Source organism: Sinocyclocheilus grahami, unplaced genomic scaffold, assembly GCF_001515645.1.
Source record: "Sinocyclocheilus grahami isolate Dianchi unplaced genomic scaffold, SAMN03320097.WGS_v1.1 scaffold263.1, whole genome shotgun sequence".
Taxonomy (NCBI): Eukaryota; Metazoa; Chordata; class Actinopteri; order Cypriniformes; family Cyprinidae; genus Sinocyclocheilus; species Sinocyclocheilus grahami.
Genome location: NW_015505442.1, coordinates 1,104,143 through 1,123,217, shown reverse-complemented (window position 1 = coordinate 1,123,217; position 19,075 = coordinate 1,104,143). Strand labels below are relative to the sequence as shown.

Below are 19,075 nucleotides of genomic sequence, written 5' to 3'. Positions count from 1 at the left end.
CATGTGCTCTCAATACTTTCTTAATAGAATATAGTTCTAATTTCCAGTATTATGAATATCTGACATGACAGTACACATGGTTTGAAATCTCTGTGTTGACCAATATATTGATAAAACATTTGTGTGAAAAATACCTCTCAATATGTTTAACATAAATTCTACTTTTTTTCCATTTCTGCAGCTTGATTTGTCCTATGTTGTCCCTAGAATTAGTAAAAAGTTACATAAAATTAGACAAAAAAAAAACAAAGACTTTCAATATGCTTTCTTTATTCACTATTTCGTTTATCACAAAGAAAGTCTCTGAAATGCAGACTAGTGTGTGTGTTTGGTATAGAAACTGTACACAAAAGCAAGGCACTATACTGTACATTTAAATTAATATCTTTTCTTTATCTCGTCCACTATTCCATGCTGTTCCAATACAAACAAACTTGATGTCTCTCACACCTCAAGAAAAAGAGACCGGCACCAACACAACCAACAGCCATTCACACTAGAAGAACACACAAAATTCAGATGCAGCATGTAAACTCCTCTTGAATCAAAAAGGAATATTCTAAGACATATGACAACATTTAGAGCGATCACACAGGATTTTCCGCCGTTTCTTTGTTTGCTACAAAGTTTATACAATTTTCAATTATTCAGCAGACTTATCAAACATAAACACACATTACAACAAAAACCCATCGCAGATCAGACCGAATGGGAAGAGGAGTGAATTGATTTCATGTACTAAACATACTGTTTTTGATGTTACATGGACTTACGCACTGCTCACAGACTGCGAATCGTCATACATGAATGTGGTGAGGAGACACACACACAGACATCACCTCCACAGACTTAATAAATACATCAAAAGCGGACGCCACAGCAGGTGCATCTGAAGACCCTAAAGTGACCTTTGACCTGACCGCTTACCCTGTTCTCAGTGCACAATCACCTCCTTTAACCGAAAGAGGTCAAAATGCTGAGGTGAGCGCAGAACCGGTGGCCATGGAAGAAATGGCCAGTGATAATTAGTCAGGTTTTTAAAAGAGTCCTTTGTCTTTTTTTAGGTTCACTTGCTTCCATCCGGGCAGAGCGTCAAACTCTTCTCTCTTCATGTCTAATACTCTCTGAGAACACAGAAAATAGTGTGAAATAGAGTGAAAAGAGAGAAACACACAGAAATATAAATACACATAGACTACCGTTCAAAATGTTGGAGTTGGAAAGATTTTCAAAATGTTTTTAACATAAGTTTATGCTCACCGATGGTTCATTCATTTGATCAAAAACACCGAAAAAAAAACAGTAATATTTTGACATATGTGACCCTGGACCACAAAACCAGTCTTAAGTGTCAATTTTTCAAAATTGAGATTTATACATCATCTGAAAGCTGAATAAATATGCTTTCCATTTGTTAGGATAGGACAATGTTTGTCTGAGATACAACTCTTTGAATATCTGGAATCTGAGGGTGCAAAAAAAATCTAAATATTGGGAAAATCTAAGTTCTTAGCAATGCATATTACTAATCAAAAATTAAGTTTTGATATATTTAAGGTAGGAAAATCACAAAATATCTTCATTGAACATGATCTTTACTTAATATCCTAATGATTTTTGGCATAAAAGAAAAATCTATAATTTTGACCCATACAATGTACTATTTTTGTCTATTGCTACAAACATCCCTGTGCAACTTAAGACTGGTTTTGTGGTCCAGGGTCACATATTATTACAATGCAAAATATCTGCATTCTATGTGAAAATATTTTAAAATGTAATTTATTCCTGTGATGCAAAGCTGAATTTTCAGCATCATTACTCCAGTCTTTATAGAAAGTTCAAAAGAACAGTTACTTTTGATCAATTTAATAGATCCTTGTTGAATAAAATTAATAATTTCCTTAAAAAAAAAATAAATAAAAATAAAATCTTACTGACCCCACTGTTTTGAACGGTAGTGTATATGTGCAAAAACTTCAACACAATCTGATTGCACAATATTAAATTGGCAGAAAAGGAAGGAGAACAGGTTTACAGTAACACTACAATAACAGTCTTAGCTAGGCACATCTTGTTTAAATCAGTCAAATAGCAAAACACCTGACATTTACAGATAAGAGGAGAGAGACTTGACCAATCAGAATTGAAAGTGGGCAGGGCTACTCAGCATACCCTTCTTGCTGCTTGTGCAGAAATCTAGATTGGAAATGATGCACATTGTGTTCGCTTATTACAGTTTAATGTGCAGACACAACTTAAGCAAGCCAATCATTGATTGAACAATCTATTCAACCAATGGTCTGAACTTGGGGCGGGACCACTGGCTTGCCAACCACTGGTGGACTTTACATGCACATTGACTAATTGTCTAAATTAAGACCACAGAAAGATTTCAAGAAAAAAAACAGTGGACAAAACGCAGTCTTGTTGGACTGAGACAAAGCACACGTGTACATATTTGATCAGAGTTGGCAGTTTAATGTGCATCTCGGTCTCCTTAAATGGCCAAATCTCACTGAAAACGAGTGACCTTTGGTAGCTCTGTCACAGCAAATCACTATCTGTGTGACATTAACGTGGAAGAGATATGATTTATTACATGCTTATCATATCACGCCTAGTTATGACACAGTGTGCTCAGTAAAATGTTCTCAGAAACGCAAAGTATTGCTGGAAAAAAAGCTTGTGAGGATAAATCTGTTCCCACTGCGTTTGTGTGTGCACTGTGCATGCATGTGTGTTTGTGTGGTTTGTTCAAAGAGTTCTCCAGGATTCAGCTGGACAAGAGAAATCCAAAGTGAGTGAGAAACAGGGAGGAAAATGAAGCATAAAAGTGAGGCTGTCAGGAAATAGTGCCATAGAAACATACTGTATCTCTCCCTGTGACATCAGTCCATATCTGAGATACTTACCCACTCAGAATTCCCTACAACTCCGCCTAAAACGGCAAAACAATCCATTCTTAGTATCTAATCACATCATGCTTTAAGAAACTATTCACAGGCTGAGAAACCTACTCAGTCAATTCTATTTGCCAATTTAAATTTAAAAGAAAAAGAATAGAAAAATTCAATATACAGTAGTAAAAATGGACTTAAACAGAATCAATCTTATGATTTTTTTTACTAATTGGTTATTTGCATTTTTTTCCACATCAAGCTGTCATCTGGTGCTCAACACTGTATACTAACGTTAATCTGTATTGTCCCTGTCAAATACATTTTTTTTTTAAATCTTAAAAGATTATTCAGGAATGTGAACAGTTTTGCATCAGTTTTCTATTTTCACACCAAACCCAAGATGCACAGGTGATCTCTCTCATAGTAGTGTTTGGCGTTACCTCAAAGTCCTCGTCGGTCAGGTACATCTCGAGTCTCAGCGGGTCGACGCCGTGGGGAAGAGGACGGGTTTTCAGCGTTGCTAGAGGATAAGTGCTCTGACAGAGTCGGGCCAAAACATCCTCCACCAGAATGATCTGGTTACACACCTCTGCCTCCTGCACACACACACTTAATTTTTACAAAGAGTAAAACCTTTGAAATATGTATAAAGAATATATATTTTTCTAATTTCTAGCCAAGCTCTAAAACATTTTATGATTCAGAAATTTACAGAAAAAAAAAAAAAGTAAAAATCCTTATCCAGTAAATCATGAACAACAGGAAAAAGTTTCTTTCTTCTGTTGAACACAGAAGATGATTTTCCTGAAGAATTTTGTTAACCAAACAGTTGACGGTAGCCATTGATTTCCACAAAATTAATAAAAAAAAATAAATACTACTAAGTCAATGACTACTGTCATTGTAGTCAGTAGTCATTGTAGTCCAAACTGTTTGGTTTGGAACAACTTGAGGGCGAGTAAATGATAACAATTTTCATTTTTGGGTGAATTATCCCTTTAGATGCACTGATTAAAGTAACTGTTTCAGGTAATGAGCACGTTTACATGCACACCAGTAAGCTGATAACTCACAAATATCAGCTTATTAAAATAACCAGCTTTCCCCGTTTACATGCACACCAGTAACCAGACAACGCAAGTAAGCTGCGTTTACATGACTTCATTAGTAAATCAGGTTATTTCCCTGTAGTGATGTCAAAATATAATCATTTGCGTATCTGACTCCGAGTATTCCATACATTTGTCAGTTGAGATGTTAAATTAAGCTTGCAACATGTCGGGAAACTTACAGCTCATATAGTATCCTCTCATGCAGTTATAAACGCAGCATTGTGACTGAACCACTTCTGCTTCTGCTGCACGAGATGAGAACACATTCATGAAAAAGTCTGCTTTTGCGATATATTTCCTTCTTTCTTTACTGCAAACGTTTGCTCGGTCTAGATGTGCTTAAATCTGCACTAACGATGCGTTCCTGTCATCGAAGCCGACAGAAAGTGGGTTATTGCGTTTACATGCCATGTGAAATCGGAATAAGAGGCAAAAAACTACCTGTTGTGACCGGTTTATGCTTACGCCGTTTATGACCTTACTCCGATAAAAGAAAACGGGTTACCGCATTTACATGACCAAGTGCGTTTTCGGCTTATTAAGCATAATCGGCTTAAGAACATGCATGTAAACGAACTCAATGATTTTGGCCCTCCAAAACGATTTTGGCCGAAACTGAAAGTTTGATTTCTGTTGTTCAAATTTGGTTTTAATCACTGACAGAAATACAACACACGTTCAGCATCTCACCCTCTCTGTGATTTCAGCAATGTCCTCTCTGTGCTCCCAGCTGGGGAACATATTTGTGAAGGTCAGAGGCTCCAATCCAGCATGGATCAAGTATGACTTCTGAGGCTTCTTCTCATTATTTTCTACAAGTAAAGAGAGGCATCAGTTATCTGTATTCACAGCATAAGTGGAACAGAAACTGTATGTGAAGCAGCACATAGGTGCTGATTCAAATGCATGTTTCTGATTCGCTGGAAGATTGAAAGGATGATTGGCTATTAAGTCTGTCAATCACCTGTGCAGTACTGCAACACGGTTTCCATAGCGCACTTCCTGTCTGAGTCCCAGCGGATGCGGGCAGAACCGGCACTCTCAGTATCCTGCGGCCACCAGCCCTGCCACAGGTAAACTTCATGATAGTTATCCACTAGGAACAGAGCTAGAAATAGACAGAGAGGGAGAAAAACCAAGCATAATTATTTATGACTCATTGTTTCCAGCCTGAGAGAAAGGAGTTCATGTGTCATTTCTTTTTTACCTGGCTGAGGGGCAGAGTACAGATCCTCCTGCAGGAACGCTAGGGAACAAACAAGGTCTGCAGCTCTGGATGGGTTGAAAAACTCCTGCGCCACAAACTCACCCGAAGAACTACTGAGCTGGAACAGACGCGGCGTGAAGTTGAACTTGCCAGGGTCTGAAAAAAATGAGAAATATTTAAAAAAAAACAGAAAAAAAAGTTAGATGAAGCACAGAAAAAAAGATTGTTGTGATAAAATAATTTATTTGAGTCTGACTGATAATAGCTCATCAATTCTTGATGATATTCATTTGCATTATGACTTGTGAACATATTGAAGCCCATTTCCACCACATAAGGAAAAAAGCATGCTTTGGTAAATTATTATTATCAGATTAAAAAGACGCAATTATGAGATAAAAAGTAAAAAAGATGCAAAAATTCTGAGAATAAATAGTTAAAATGAAGACAAAGTCAAACTGGAAAAACAAAAATGTACATTTTGACTTTAATTTTCATCATAATTTCTACTTTTTATCTCATCATTTTGACTCATGTTATGTATTAGTTTGTCATAATGATGATTTAAAGGGGTCCTATTATGCTTTTTTACTTTTTAAATTTTAGTCAGTGTGTATGTTTGGGCTACAAATTAGTTACAAATAAAGTTACAAATCTCAAAGTCCACTCCAAAGGGAGATATTTCGTTGTTTAAAAATCCCTTTTCAAGAACTACAACGAACGGCTCGTTTGGACTACAGCGTTTGTTTTCCGGGCTTTGTGATATAACAAAGCGGCTCATTGGAATATCATTACAAATGATTCCCGCCTACAGAAATTCTAATGGTTGGGGGGCGGGGAGGGGCGAGGTTGTGGTTCGAACGCTTGGTTGAGTGAGCGCATCAGACGAGACGACGAAGAAGAAGAGCTGTTGCAGAGTTAGTGCATCAGAGAAAACCAAGAAGAAGAGCTGCTGTGCTGTAGCGTAAAATTTTCGGCATGTCTAGAACAATTCTTACAAGTATAACACGACGTAGCTGGACCCTGCGGACAGACGCCGAACGGCGCCGCCGGTGTGCCTACACTCATAGAAAATAATATATTTGAATTTTAAAGACGTGGCGCGACGCGACACTGCGCTTCTCGTCCGGTGTGCGACCGCCTGAAACACTGTTTTTTTTCACCTCCGTGCCCAAACGTCTTTGTTTGGGCTTCCGAAAGCGGATGATGTCAGGAAACTGGTTGCCATTTATTTTTTAACTCTGTTCCTGAGCATTATAACCCCAATTTGCTATTGTGTGCTGCGCATTTTACTGAGGACAGCTTCCACAACACGAGGGAGTACAGTGCCTGCCGGAGCAAGGGGCGTGGCAGTACTGAAACACCGTCTAACCTGTTAGCCAATCACAACGCACTGGGACAGCTAACCAATCACAACACATTTTGTTTTTCGGAAGGTGGACCTTCATCAAAGCCGGAACTAATCGAGACGTTTGTGCCAGCCTGGGGAGAAAGGTATTGTAATAATGTAAATTATGTGAAAAATAATGCGTTTTTCGAACCACCAAGCATGAGAGCATGTTCTAGTACACCCCCAAAACAAAATCAAGACTTTGTAAAAGAGCATAATAGGACCCCTTTAAGATTGTTCTAATGTATGCTAATGGTGCATTAGATCTCAGATTGAGGAACATACAGGTGCACAACAAACATGCAAAATCATGCATCTCCACAGGTGTGTTGTACCTTGAAGCATGCAGTCGTAGGCCTTGCGGTCCTTCCTGCCTAATGCTTCCCAGAATTCCACTGGCTCGCCACCTTCCTCACATTCATGAATGGTCACATTACAGCTGCTGTGAAGTCCCGCCTCCAGTGGCCGTCTTGAAAACACAAATATGAGTCAGATTTCAATCATAAAAACTTCCAATGCAAAACATTTTTTTTTCATCTTTCTGAACCCCAAACTTTTGAACCTTAGCGTATGCTCTGAGTCTGAACTCAATTTTATAGCATTAAGTATGTGTAAATGTAAATTACAACAAAGGTAACTAAGTTATGCATAAAAAAAAATGCATGACTCACTGTTCTTTGATCTTCTCTGCGGCGGTTCGAGCAACATGCCGTGTGTGTGTTTGGGTTTTACAGCCATGCCACAGATAGATGAGGGCTTTGTTGACATTCAGAAGGACCATTGATATGCGTGATCGCAGACTGCTGCAGTGACACGCCACTTCCAGCAGATGGCCCTCTACAGGCTCCTCACCACGCGCACAGTACAGACGCCAATCATCTGAAACACAGGACAAACAGTCAAATATGAATATGCTGGCATACAGCTTCTTGCACAGTACACTATTTTAATAAAGTACTTGAAACTCTTCCCACGACCAAATGCTTCAAACAATAAAATGTTATTGTATTACTCTCCCATGAGCACATTACATGCAAGTTATATATTACAAATATGGCTGATTTTGTATTTTTAATCCAATATGGTGTAAAAAAAAAAAATTGCTTCTGGTCCACATGTGACAAGGCATCGCATTGTGGGATACACACTGTGCTACACTACGTGCTCTGGTTATATTTGCACATTTTGGCAAAAGTAGTAAGATAATCCATGTGCACAGAAATGCACATACTATGAACAATATGCAGTATATCATAAAAAATAGAATCAAAATAAAACACTTGCACATTAATAAATATTTTATTTGTTTACCAGCATGTCATGTGACTCTTAATCAACATTAGAGATTCAATAAATTATGAATAATTTACTGCAATTTTGTGAATATGCAATCAAGCAACTGTAGTCTTATTATGAGTATTTTAAAATGTAATATAATTAATTAAAATACTTATTTTTTGGAATCTGATTACATCATCCAGATTATATGGAGCAGTTACTACCTATCAGTTTTCCTAACATACCCAAAATACGAACTAAACAGGAGTGTTGGAAATACGCTAGACTCTTACTCTGAATGTTCTCCTCATCTTCTTCTCTCTTCCCAGAATGCACAATCATCCCCCCATTGAAACACTGCAGGAAACAGGGCGGCTCCTTCCCCTGCTGGACCTGCATCTGAATATGAGTCACAGAAGCAGTGAGTGAGCGAATGAGAGAAGCAGAAAGCAGTCAAGTGTGTTTAGTCCAGTATCTCATCTTACCTGTGCTCCTCTCTCTTCATCCAGTTCAACAGTCATGAGTGCAGACGTTCCTTTCTCACTGACCGTTGAGTTTCTGCCCTGCCAGAAGAAATAGCAGCACTTCTCCCTGCCGGGACCCGCACTGCGCACCTGATCCGGCTTCTGCCTGCTGCCCACTGCACACGGACACACATCTTTATACCAGCATATATAAAGGGGGTGTACTGCATACTTTATTTTTCCCCTTTAGTCCACTTCCTGTATAATTTCATTCAAAATAGTGTCCTAACTGAGTGTAATGGCATTTTTTTCATAAAAATGTAATTTTTTCCTGTGCACACTAAAATAAAAAATGATACGGAACAGCACAATAAAAGACAACCACAGCATTTAATCAAAAACATCCTATTCCACTAAACAAACAGGTCTATATTGTTCTGCATGATGTACATAAGCACCCATAGCATTTGAATGAAGGCAAGTTTATTTGTTCCAGTGCCATTACTAACCTGCCGCGCTCACCATGTACTTCCATTTCACTACATAAGCGTCTCCCTCGTGAAACTGGCCGATGCTCTGCTTTGGCAGTCGGCTGTAGTCAAACTCCAGGACATGCCAGACGTCAACCGAAATGGTGCTGATCTCCAGAGAGCGCATGCAGTCGCCCAAGCTGTTCTCCACCAGTCCGTGTCCTCGACCCACATTCTGACCATCCAGAACTGTGCTGATGGGTGAATGCAGGACCGGCAGCATCAGAGAGGCGCTGTACGCCTGGCACTCTGTGCCCGAAGACTCCTGAGATGGAAAGAAGAGAATAAGAAAATGGGGGGAAAAAAAGTTGTGCTCAGATCAAAAGAACACTAAAAGAATAGATGGGAATCAAGAACTTCCTTTTTCAATGTAATATTTTGAGCATCGTTGTATATTGTGATTATTATGGTGTTTATACAGTGGGGGAAAAAAGTATTTAGTCAGCCACCAATTGTGCAAGTTCTCCCACTTAAAAAGATGAGAGAGGCCTGTAATTTTCATCATAGGTATACCTCAACTATGAGAGACAAAATGAGAAAAAAAAATCCAGAAAATCACATTGTAGGATTTTTAAAGAATTTATTTGCAAATTATGGTGGAAAATAAGTATTTGGTCAATAACAAAATTTCATCTCAATACTTTGTTATATACACTTTGTTGGCAATGACAGAGGTCAAGTTTAGTTTTCTTTCTTAGATGCACTAATGTTCAAAAGTTTGAAGTCAGTATAACTTTTTTTATGAGAAATAGCAAAGATGCATTAAATTAATCAAAAGTGACAGAAAAGACAAGAATTTATAATGTTAGAAAAGAATTCCATTTCAAATAAATACTGTTCTTTTTAACATTCTGTTCATCAAAGAATCCTGAAAAAATGTATCACAGTTTCCACAAAAACATTAAGCAGGACAACTGTTTTCAATATTGATAAGAAATGTTTCTTGAGCAGCAAATCAGCATATTAGAATGATTTCTGAAGGATCATGTGACACTGAAGACTGGAGTAATGATGCTGAAAATTCAGCTTTGCATCACAGCAATAAACACATTTTTAAATATATTCAAATAGAACGCAGTTATTTTATATTGTGATAATAGTTCACAATATGACTGCTTTTACTGCATTTTTGATCAAATAAATGCAGCCTTAGTGAACAGTACATTCCTTTCAAAAACACTTAAAAATAGTGTATGTTTAGAACCAGTTATGAAGGGGAATCATTATTGCAATCATTACATTGCTCATAATTCCCATCCCCAATAATACAAATCAAAGGATTTTTTTCCCTTTTACAGATTTTCAGCAGATACTGACACACGCAGCGACCCACCTTCTGCTGGAAGGGGTGTTCGATGACCTCTTTAGGTGACAGTCTAGAAGCATCTCTCCAGTCCACGAACTTCTCTTTAAAAAGACATGTTTCATTATGTTCGGTCAGTCTGCCAAATATGGCCCAGTCTGGACGACCTTGACCTTTCCTAAAAAAATTACCACACAAACAACTTTACATTGAGATTCTCAAAGTTAAGTGGATAATTAGTTTGTGTGAAACTTAACATAATCAATTTAGGTAAACCCCTGAAACATGTGTGAGCACCTTGGTATGAGTGTGTTGTGTCCTCCAGGGTCCAGAGGGTTGATGTCACAGTTGGTATAATCAAAGGTCCCGTTCCAAAGATGCTTGGCCAGCTGAAACGCCACCTTCCTCTGTGCCAGTGTGACCTCTTTACCATGCCACACGTACACTTCACTACCGAAATCAAACACTACCACCTAACATGAAAAAGAGAGCCAAGAAAAACAAATATAGTCATTATTCACATATATTCAAATGAAAACATCTTTTATTAAATGTAAAAATATGCAAAATATGCAACTAAAAAACAATTGAGAATAGAGAATAAACTTTTTCATATTTAACAACAGTGCCAATGCCAGCATAAAATAACTCACAAGATGTTAATACAAAATATCCCATGTGTCAAAATCTGATTTGTAGAGCCAGTGTAAACGCAGACATAAATTTAGATGTGGTTTTCCTAAATGGGGAAAAAGTTTTATCATTATTAAATATAATAAAATATGCTAAATAGCGGAGTATAAAAACCTTTGAGAATGTGATAATGTGATGTTTAATTCACCCAATTATATCAAGTAAATTATAATGATAAACATACTGTCAGCTACCACAAAATTCAATTCAGAATTTTAAACTATTTCAACCCCAGTGCCAATGCAAACATAAAATACTGCACAAGCCAAGAAAAACAAATATAGTCATTATTCACATATATTCAAATGAAAACATCTTTTATTAAATGTAAAAATATGCAAAATATGCAACTACAAAACAATTGAGAATAGAGAATAAACTTTTTCATATTTAACAACAGGGCCAATGCCAGCATAAAATAACTCACAAGATGTTAATACAAAATATCCCATATGTGTCAAAATCTGATTTGTAGAGCCAGTGTAAAAGCAGACATAAATTTAGATGTGGTTTTCCTAAATGGGGAAAAAGTTTTATCATTATTAAATATAATAAAATATGCTAAATAGCGGAGTATAAAAACCTTTGAGAATGTGATAATGTGATGTTTAATTCACCCAATTATATCAAGTAAATTATAATGATAAACATACTGTCAGCTACCACAAAATTCAATTCAGAATTTTAAACTATTTCAACCCCAGTGCCAATGCAAACATAAAATACTGCACAAATACATTAATACATAAAATATATAATGTGTGTCAGGTGCAAGTTATAAAAAAAATTTGATCCTGTCTAAATGCAGACATAGGTATATTCAGATGAAAACGTGGTTGTCCTAAATGGGGGGGGGGGGGGGGGGGGGTTTTTTTTTTTTTTTTTTTTTTTTTTTTTTTTTTTTTTTTTTTTTTTTTTTTTTTTTTCTATAACAGTATTTTATTATATTTAATAATAATAAAACTAGCAAAACAGAATAATATAAATGTATGATTATTATTAAATTTGTTAATTATAATAGTAAATATACAGTAACCACAAATTGCAAAGAATGCTAAAATGTTTCACATTTAATGAAAAAATATAATATATAACATATAATACAAACAAATAATGCATGAAGATGTTAACACAATATCTAAAAGTCACAAAATATTATTTTCTGACCTCTTTAGAGCCCAAAAGTGAACTACGAGGCACTTTTCCCCAGAAATCATCATCAGGTAGCAGTTTATCATCCACAAGACGGAAAATACAGTTCGTCTCCACAATGGCATTTTCAAACATCTCATCCTCGTCTGGAGACCCGGCCGCTGTAATCATTACACACACACACACACACACACACACACACACACAGTAGAAGGACAAATATTTTTCATTTCAATTAGGATAATGATACATAAATATCTATTTTTGATTTCAGGTCACGTACGTTGGTAGTTGGCTGGTCCTCCCAGGATCTTCCAGAACTCTGCAGCTGCGGGGCTTTGTGAGTTCACTCCTTCGTCGATTGTCTCTACCTGTGCTGCTCGACAACCAAGGTCGTGGTTCAGCTGGATGAAAGTGGCCAGTTCTGATGCCTGGATGTCAAACGGAACAATATAGCAGTGAAGCACAAAGACCATATGAAGAATAACATGCGTAAGAAGTCAAGAGTATCAGTCAGGTCGTACCTTGGCTCTCTCAATGACATTTGCAAACTCTCCAGTCCAAACGAAACAATGCTCAGGTGTAACCAGCAGAAAACAGTCCCCGCTGTTCAGAGAGGACACTCTAGGCTCCACTAGTCTGGTCTGGACATGACGTCGACCTGGACAACATTCATGCACATATAGTTTAACACACACACACTAAAAAAAACATACTACTGCGGTAAAATGTCACAATTTTTCTAGTTATATCATATTTTGTGCCTCCTGTGGGTAATATGCTGCGTTTTAGCCAGGCATTAGGCTAGTTAAATCATTTTTCTGTCTTCACTGTAAGCCAATCAGAATACATTTGATGTTTGGACCAATTGGATGGCTTTCCAGCTTAATGTGATAGAAAATAACTTTCCATGCATCACTTCATCACATCGTGCCTGGTTAGGAGACAGTGTTAGAGTATTTCAGACTGACCTTTGACCTGCATGAGCATGAGTTTTTTGTAGGGAGCTGCGCTGTTATTGGTCATCTGCTCTGAGATGCTGACACTGCGCAGACTCACGCTGCTGTAGCTCTCTTTACTGGCCAAACCAGCCAGGGTTGCGTCTGACAAACTGGAGCTCTTGCTCACTGGAAAACACACATTAAAAAACACTTTATTACAACAGAAAGTAAAATATATTTGATTACTCTTCTTATTTTGATAGCAAAATTTCATTCATGTAAATGCAAATTTTCAAAGCAGAAACCAATTACAGCTGTATTTTGAGACTACTTTTAACTTATGTATTTTGAATAGTTATACATCACTTTCCCTTTTTCCCTTTTCTTTTCTTTCCTTCATTGTTTATATGTTGTTCCCAATTAAAAACAAATGTCTGAAGCAATGTTATTTTAGTACTATTTATTTACTCTTATTACATGTATATTAGTATTACAGTACTTAATATTTTGAATATTTATAGTTTTCATTTTTATTTTAGTTTTGGTTTAAGATTTAGTATAAGTTTTGAGATATACTTTTATTCATTTTTATTAGGCTTTATTTTATTTTTATTTCAATTTTAGTTTTAGCAATTTTAATACTTCAAATTAAACTTTTTTCAGTTATTTATCAAGGCAAAGTTTCTGATTTTTTAGTTTTTCATCTAATATTTGTATATTATTTTTTGCTTTATGTCCATTGCTGAACTGAAGCACATTTCCATCCATTGCTTGTCGACTCACTTTTCTCCTGTTTAATTCTCTTGGTCTCCAGCTGCCCCACGTTCAGTCTCTCCTCTGTGTACTCCTGTCGGATGTCTTCTCTTGCAGCAAGAATCTTTAAGGGGTTTCTGGAGGCCTGGACATTACGGGAGGGACGAACGGCCCGCTTGTGCTGCACCATCGCCGATGTCAACCTGGGAGTCAAAGAGAAGCCAAAAGTTAGAGAAAGTGCAATAAGTAACTTTAAACGAAACTTTAGAGCCAAACATTGGTTTAAAGTCACTCCTAATGGGTAAAATCACTAACATCAAGTTTAATTTATTTCAAACGTGCTACTTTAGAGTTAATTTCCTGTGAACAGCTCAAAGAAAGTGTCTTACTCCGCTTTGGTAGCTATTGATTAATGTCATTATTTGGACCTTGAATTGGATTATATCTATCATACTGACCAAACTGATCTGACAACAATCTTTCAAGTGAGATATTTCTGCTGAATAACACATGTAGCCTATAAAGTTCTTTCCAAAAGCTTAATGCAACAGAAAAGCTACACTATGCCTTAGGAAAAAAAAAGAGAAAAATAACTTATAAACAAATATAAATATAAAATAAATCAGATTTTTAAAATTAATTTGATTAAATATATTTAATTTAAATATTTTTAAATATAAAAATAAATATAAATACTTGTATGTATATTACAGAAACCCAAAATCTTACATTGGAGTTTGTTTTCCAAAGATGGCATCAAAGTCCTCATCCAGATGCATTCTGCTACTCATGCTGCGGGGAATATCTGTCATGTGACGGTAAAATTTTGAAAAGATCTCATCATCCAGTCGCATCACTTCCTTCACAGCTTTCTCTGTCACCGTCAAAGTCGTCTCCTGCAAACCTGATACTGAGAGGGAAGAAGAGATTGAGATGACAGTGCAATTGAAAGAAATGTGAAATATTTCACAACACTGAAAGAAACAGTCATGATGTTTTAATTAAAAGCTCCATTATCAGCTCACCATGACAGCAAATGAAAACCGCTTCATTTTTTAAAGATTTTGACACCAAATGATGCAATTATGATTTCTACTTTCACTTCTATAATGGGCTTATAAAAAAATACAAGAAAGTGAACAGATCAACCAACTCACCTTTACTGTTCAAACGGCCCAAAAACGTCTCCAGCTTTTCTAGCTTCTTATCAGACTCCATTTCTGCTCTGGCCTCAATTTCTGCAGCACATCAGTTTTTTTCCCCCCAGTTATTACGATGCAACAACAAACTTTCATAAACGTTATGGTTTTCAAAAAAGGAATATCTTCATGAAGTGTGTGTTTGTCTAGCGCACCTTCCCGTGGTTTAGAGATAGCTGGAACACTGCTCTTCAGTTTAGCAGAGACTGGAGACAGAATAGGGCTGATCACTGCAGAGGAAGCAGCCAGACCTGACACACACACGCACGCACACACACACACACACACACACACACACACACACACACACACACACACACACACACACACACACACGCACACACGCACGCACGCAGACAGACAGACAGACAGTCAGGTAATCAAACAGACAGATAAGTACACTATCTATTATTCTATGTAATTAAAAACATCTAAATTAAATGTATATATAAAAGTTTAATACAACTTTAAATTTTGTTTTCCCCCCATACATTACAGTACAATGTGTCCGGTTTCATTTTTATTTTGAGTAAAAAATAATGACTACCATGATTTACAGAAGACAACCACTAAAATGTCATTCAGTGTAACAATAGTTTATACATCAAAAAATCTTGTCAGGCATATTTAGAACAAGAATCATCACATTACATTAAAAGACTCTATTTAAGGATCACAGTGCAGCCCCACAACACTAATTAACTGTTATTTTAAATCTACCAATCTTTGCCACTATCCTTCAAACCACTTGGTTTTACATATTTGTCAGCAAAATGCTTTTAATAATTTAAAATATAATAAAATTGAGTATGATTACTTTTTCTTTTATATATTTTAATAAGTACGGGTCAGAATAAGTATGTTGTTTCATTTTTACATAAATATAACTGTTGTGCTGAATGACAATTTCATTTCATTTATTTATATAGCACAAATAAACAACAGGAGTTGACCACAGTGCTTTACAGAATATAAAACTAAGATACAGATAAAGAAAGCAAGCAATAAGACATAAAAAATAAATAAAACATAATTAAGAATTGCTAAAAAGCTCGGGCCCCAAGATAAGACTTTGGAACGTTATTTCACTCATATTTTGACATTTCATTTTCACTAAAGTTACATTAAATTAGACATTTTACATATGTAGCCTACATAAAATCACTTTTGTAAATTTAATTACATGCGCACACCCAAATGGAATGTCTTGTCTTTGAGTATCTAAGTATGTAATTATTTATATACATTTCATTTTTATATACAGTTAACTACTTTTATTGCTAATTTGTCATTTCAGTTTAAGTTAGTTTCAATTCAATTTTACTTTATATAAAATTCTTCAATATGCATCATTTTTATTTTAGTGTTACTATTTTAAGAGCACTTTTACAGGATTTGATTTCATTTTAGTTAGTTTTGGAGCATATACAGTGGGTACGGAAAGTATTCAGACCCCCTTAAATTTTTCACTCTTTGTTATATTGCAGCCATTTGCTAAAATCATTTAAGTTAATTTTTTTTTATATATATTAATCTCAGTTTTGTCTCAGTTTTTCTCAAACTAATGAACATTTAGCAAAAGCACTTACATTTTACTTAAGGATAATAACCCTGACATGCACGTTTGCACATCCTAACCTTTTTTCACCATCCTGGCAGCCACAGTGTATTGGGCCGAGTCATTGGCCACGCCCTTCCCTGAGCTCTGCCACGCCTCCTCTCGCGTCGAGATCATCTGTTTCCTCTCTTCAATGGACATCTGCCCCTCCCCCTCTTCAAGTTTCTGATTACATGAGACAAAACAGATATGATGTCTACAGATCATTCTGATATGTATACAGGAAGGAAAGTCCAATGACTTGGACATACTGGACAGATAATTCATATGAGCAGGTCATCAGCAAACTCAAATGTCAAAAACTCTTAAAACATTTGAATATGACTATACTCTTTGCTGTTCATACAGTATTAAATCTGCCAGTCAACGGCAAAAACAAAAAATGCTATAATCCTTACTCAAAGGGCTCTGCATTTCCATCTAAATTAGATTTATGCATTTATGCCGCCAACACTCGTTTAATGAATGCATTTGCCCTGAGTAAATTTACAGAAATTTGGCTGTGCTGCATGCTTCCATTAGAGCAAAAAACGTATCTGCTATCATTCACAGTGAACTGAAGTATAAATTATATAAACTAACAATAAGAGACTTTTATAAACTAAATCAAACAAGACAATTTTGACTCTGTGTATTAAAGCAGAGGTATGTTTTGTATTTATGTAGATGTCTTTTAGCCTCTCTTAGAGTTTATACAGCAAGTCATTTACATGCATATTATTTGTAACAGCAAAATTATAATTGTGTGCAGTTTTCTAGTTCCAAGGCATGAATACATACATAAATATGCACACATGAATAATCATGAACTAGATTCACTAGAGTCAAATCAACAAGAAAAAAGCAACTTCTATCTCATCTGACTAAACCTAATGATCTGGACCACCAAACATTCTAGACTAGTACAGATTATGTGTTGGCTGAAAGATGGAACTGACAAACCAAGAGGACATTCAGACCTTTCACAGAGTTATGTTAAAAATGAAATGGTTCCAAAATGCAAACGCTCTCTTACCTGGCCTTGTTGTTCTACATATTGGCATTTTGGGGTTGATGGAAGAGGAGGAGGAGAGTAGGTGGAGGAAAAGACAGGCTCCTACAGACAGGAGAAGGACGAAACAGGAAGTAGATAGAAGACAAGAGTAAACGAAAGAGCGAGAGACAATGATTACAGGGCATAGATATGAATGGAAGAGGAACATAATTCACAGATGTCAGAGAATGAATGAGGGATAAATGGCCAAAAGGAAAGTCTGGACCAGTGGTTCTCAACTGGATTTGCTTCAGGACACAGATTTTGCATCGAATATCAAGTGGTGACTAACACAGTGCCAACATTTGTTATTGTACAAAAATCTCAAATTAAAACCTAACAATGTTTTAATGTACCCCACAGACTCAAAAATACACAGAATTATTAATATGACATAAGCTGATAACATAAACGGACCATTTTGGTTTGTATATATCATAAAGTTTTCATGTTCTTGGTTAGCTACATTTTATTAATCATAATTTGCATTAATCTCTGCTGTCCATAGTGATATCAGAACAGACCAGTCACTTATTTTTGAGTTGTGACCCATCAGTTGAGAAGCACAGATCTGGTACATCTAGAAAAGCAAGGCGTTTCCTCTATAATGTTAAGTGAGATATTACAGCCCGTTCCTAAACATTAGGTTTTAAAGAAATGCAAATATTAACTTACTACAGCCACCTGAAAACAAACAGAAAAGTAACACTTTCCAAATAAGGTCTTATTTGTTAACAATAGTTAATGCAGCTAACAATAAGCAATGTATTTCTACAACATCATTAATATGGCTCATGTTCAGCTAATAAAAATACAATAGTTTACAGTGTATTAACTAATGTTAACAGAAACAACTTTTAATTTGAAAAACGTATGTAAATGTCAAAATAACAAAAATTAGTAAATGCTGTAGAAGTGTTATGTTAAATGAAACCTTACTGTAAAGTGTTACCAACTGAAATGTGTAAAATATTTTAATAAACTAACAAACAATAAAATAAGGTTAATTAAAATACAAGGCAAACAGTGTCAGATCTTTAAAGGGGTCGTATGATGCTTTTTTAAAGATCATTATTTTGTGTATTTGGTGTAACAGAATGTTGACATGCTTTAATGTAAAAAAAAAAACATTATTTTTCAAATACTGTACATTATTGTAGATCCTCTATGCCCCGCCTCTCTCAAACGCTTCGTTTTCTACAAAGTCCCTCCTTCCGACAAGCGCAATGTGCTCTGATTGGCCAGCTGACCCAGTGCATTGTGATTGGCCGAACACCGCAAGCACTCGTCGGAAATGTAACTCCCCTTACCATAATCGCGAGCTTCATCTTTCAAAATAAATATAAAGACAGTAAATAATGTCATTAGATTTACCATCAGTTCAAGCCCGAAAGGGGAACAGACACAGTAATGATGCAGTACACAAGCCGCGGTTAAGACAGCTGACTCTACTGTGATGTGACGCTGTCTCTCTCTCTCTCTCTCTCACACACACACAC

At 36.2% G+C, this 19,075-nt stretch overlaps 1 protein-coding gene across 2 annotated transcripts in view; it reads right to left on the bottom strand.

The window, feature by feature from the left end:
• Positions 1–267: 267 nt before the first annotated feature.
• Positions 268–19,075, bottom strand: part of svilb (supervillin b) — a 49,731-nt gene continuing 30,923 nt past the window's right edge. For both annotated transcript variants that reach the window (XM_016290803.1, XM_016290804.1), the window contains 22 exons: positions 17,559–17,639; positions 16,564–16,708; positions 15,081–15,176; positions 14,884–14,964; positions 14,456–14,636; positions 13,757–13,929; positions 13,004–13,159; positions 12,557–12,693; positions 12,316–12,463; positions 12,048–12,193; positions 10,485–10,660; positions 10,218–10,365; positions 8,864–9,149; positions 8,376–8,530; positions 8,184–8,289; positions 7,284–7,491; positions 6,948–7,081; positions 5,223–5,378; positions 4,980–5,123; positions 4,706–4,827; positions 3,344–3,499; positions 268–1,124 (listed from right to left, as the gene is read on the bottom strand). In XM_016290803.1, coding sequence (XP_016146289.1) covers positions 1,038–1,124; positions 3,344–3,499; positions 4,706–4,827; positions 4,980–5,123; positions 5,223–5,378; positions 6,948–7,081; positions 7,284–7,491; positions 8,184–8,289; positions 8,376–8,530; positions 8,864–9,149; positions 10,218–10,365; positions 10,485–10,660; positions 12,048–12,193; positions 12,316–12,463; positions 12,557–12,693; positions 13,004–13,159; positions 13,757–13,929; positions 14,456–14,636; positions 14,884–14,964; positions 15,081–15,176; positions 16,564–16,708; positions 17,559–17,639 — 3,222 coding nt within the window. In that variant the 3' untranslated portion in view covers positions 268–1,037. The remainder of the gene's footprint in view (positions 1,125–3,343; positions 3,500–4,705; positions 4,828–4,979; positions 5,124–5,222; positions 5,379–6,947; positions 7,082–7,283; positions 7,492–8,183; positions 8,290–8,375; positions 8,531–8,863; positions 9,150–10,217; positions 10,366–10,484; positions 10,661–12,047; positions 12,194–12,315; positions 12,464–12,556; positions 12,694–13,003; positions 13,160–13,756; positions 13,930–14,455; positions 14,637–14,883; positions 14,965–15,080; positions 15,177–16,563; positions 16,709–17,558; positions 17,640–19,075) is intronic.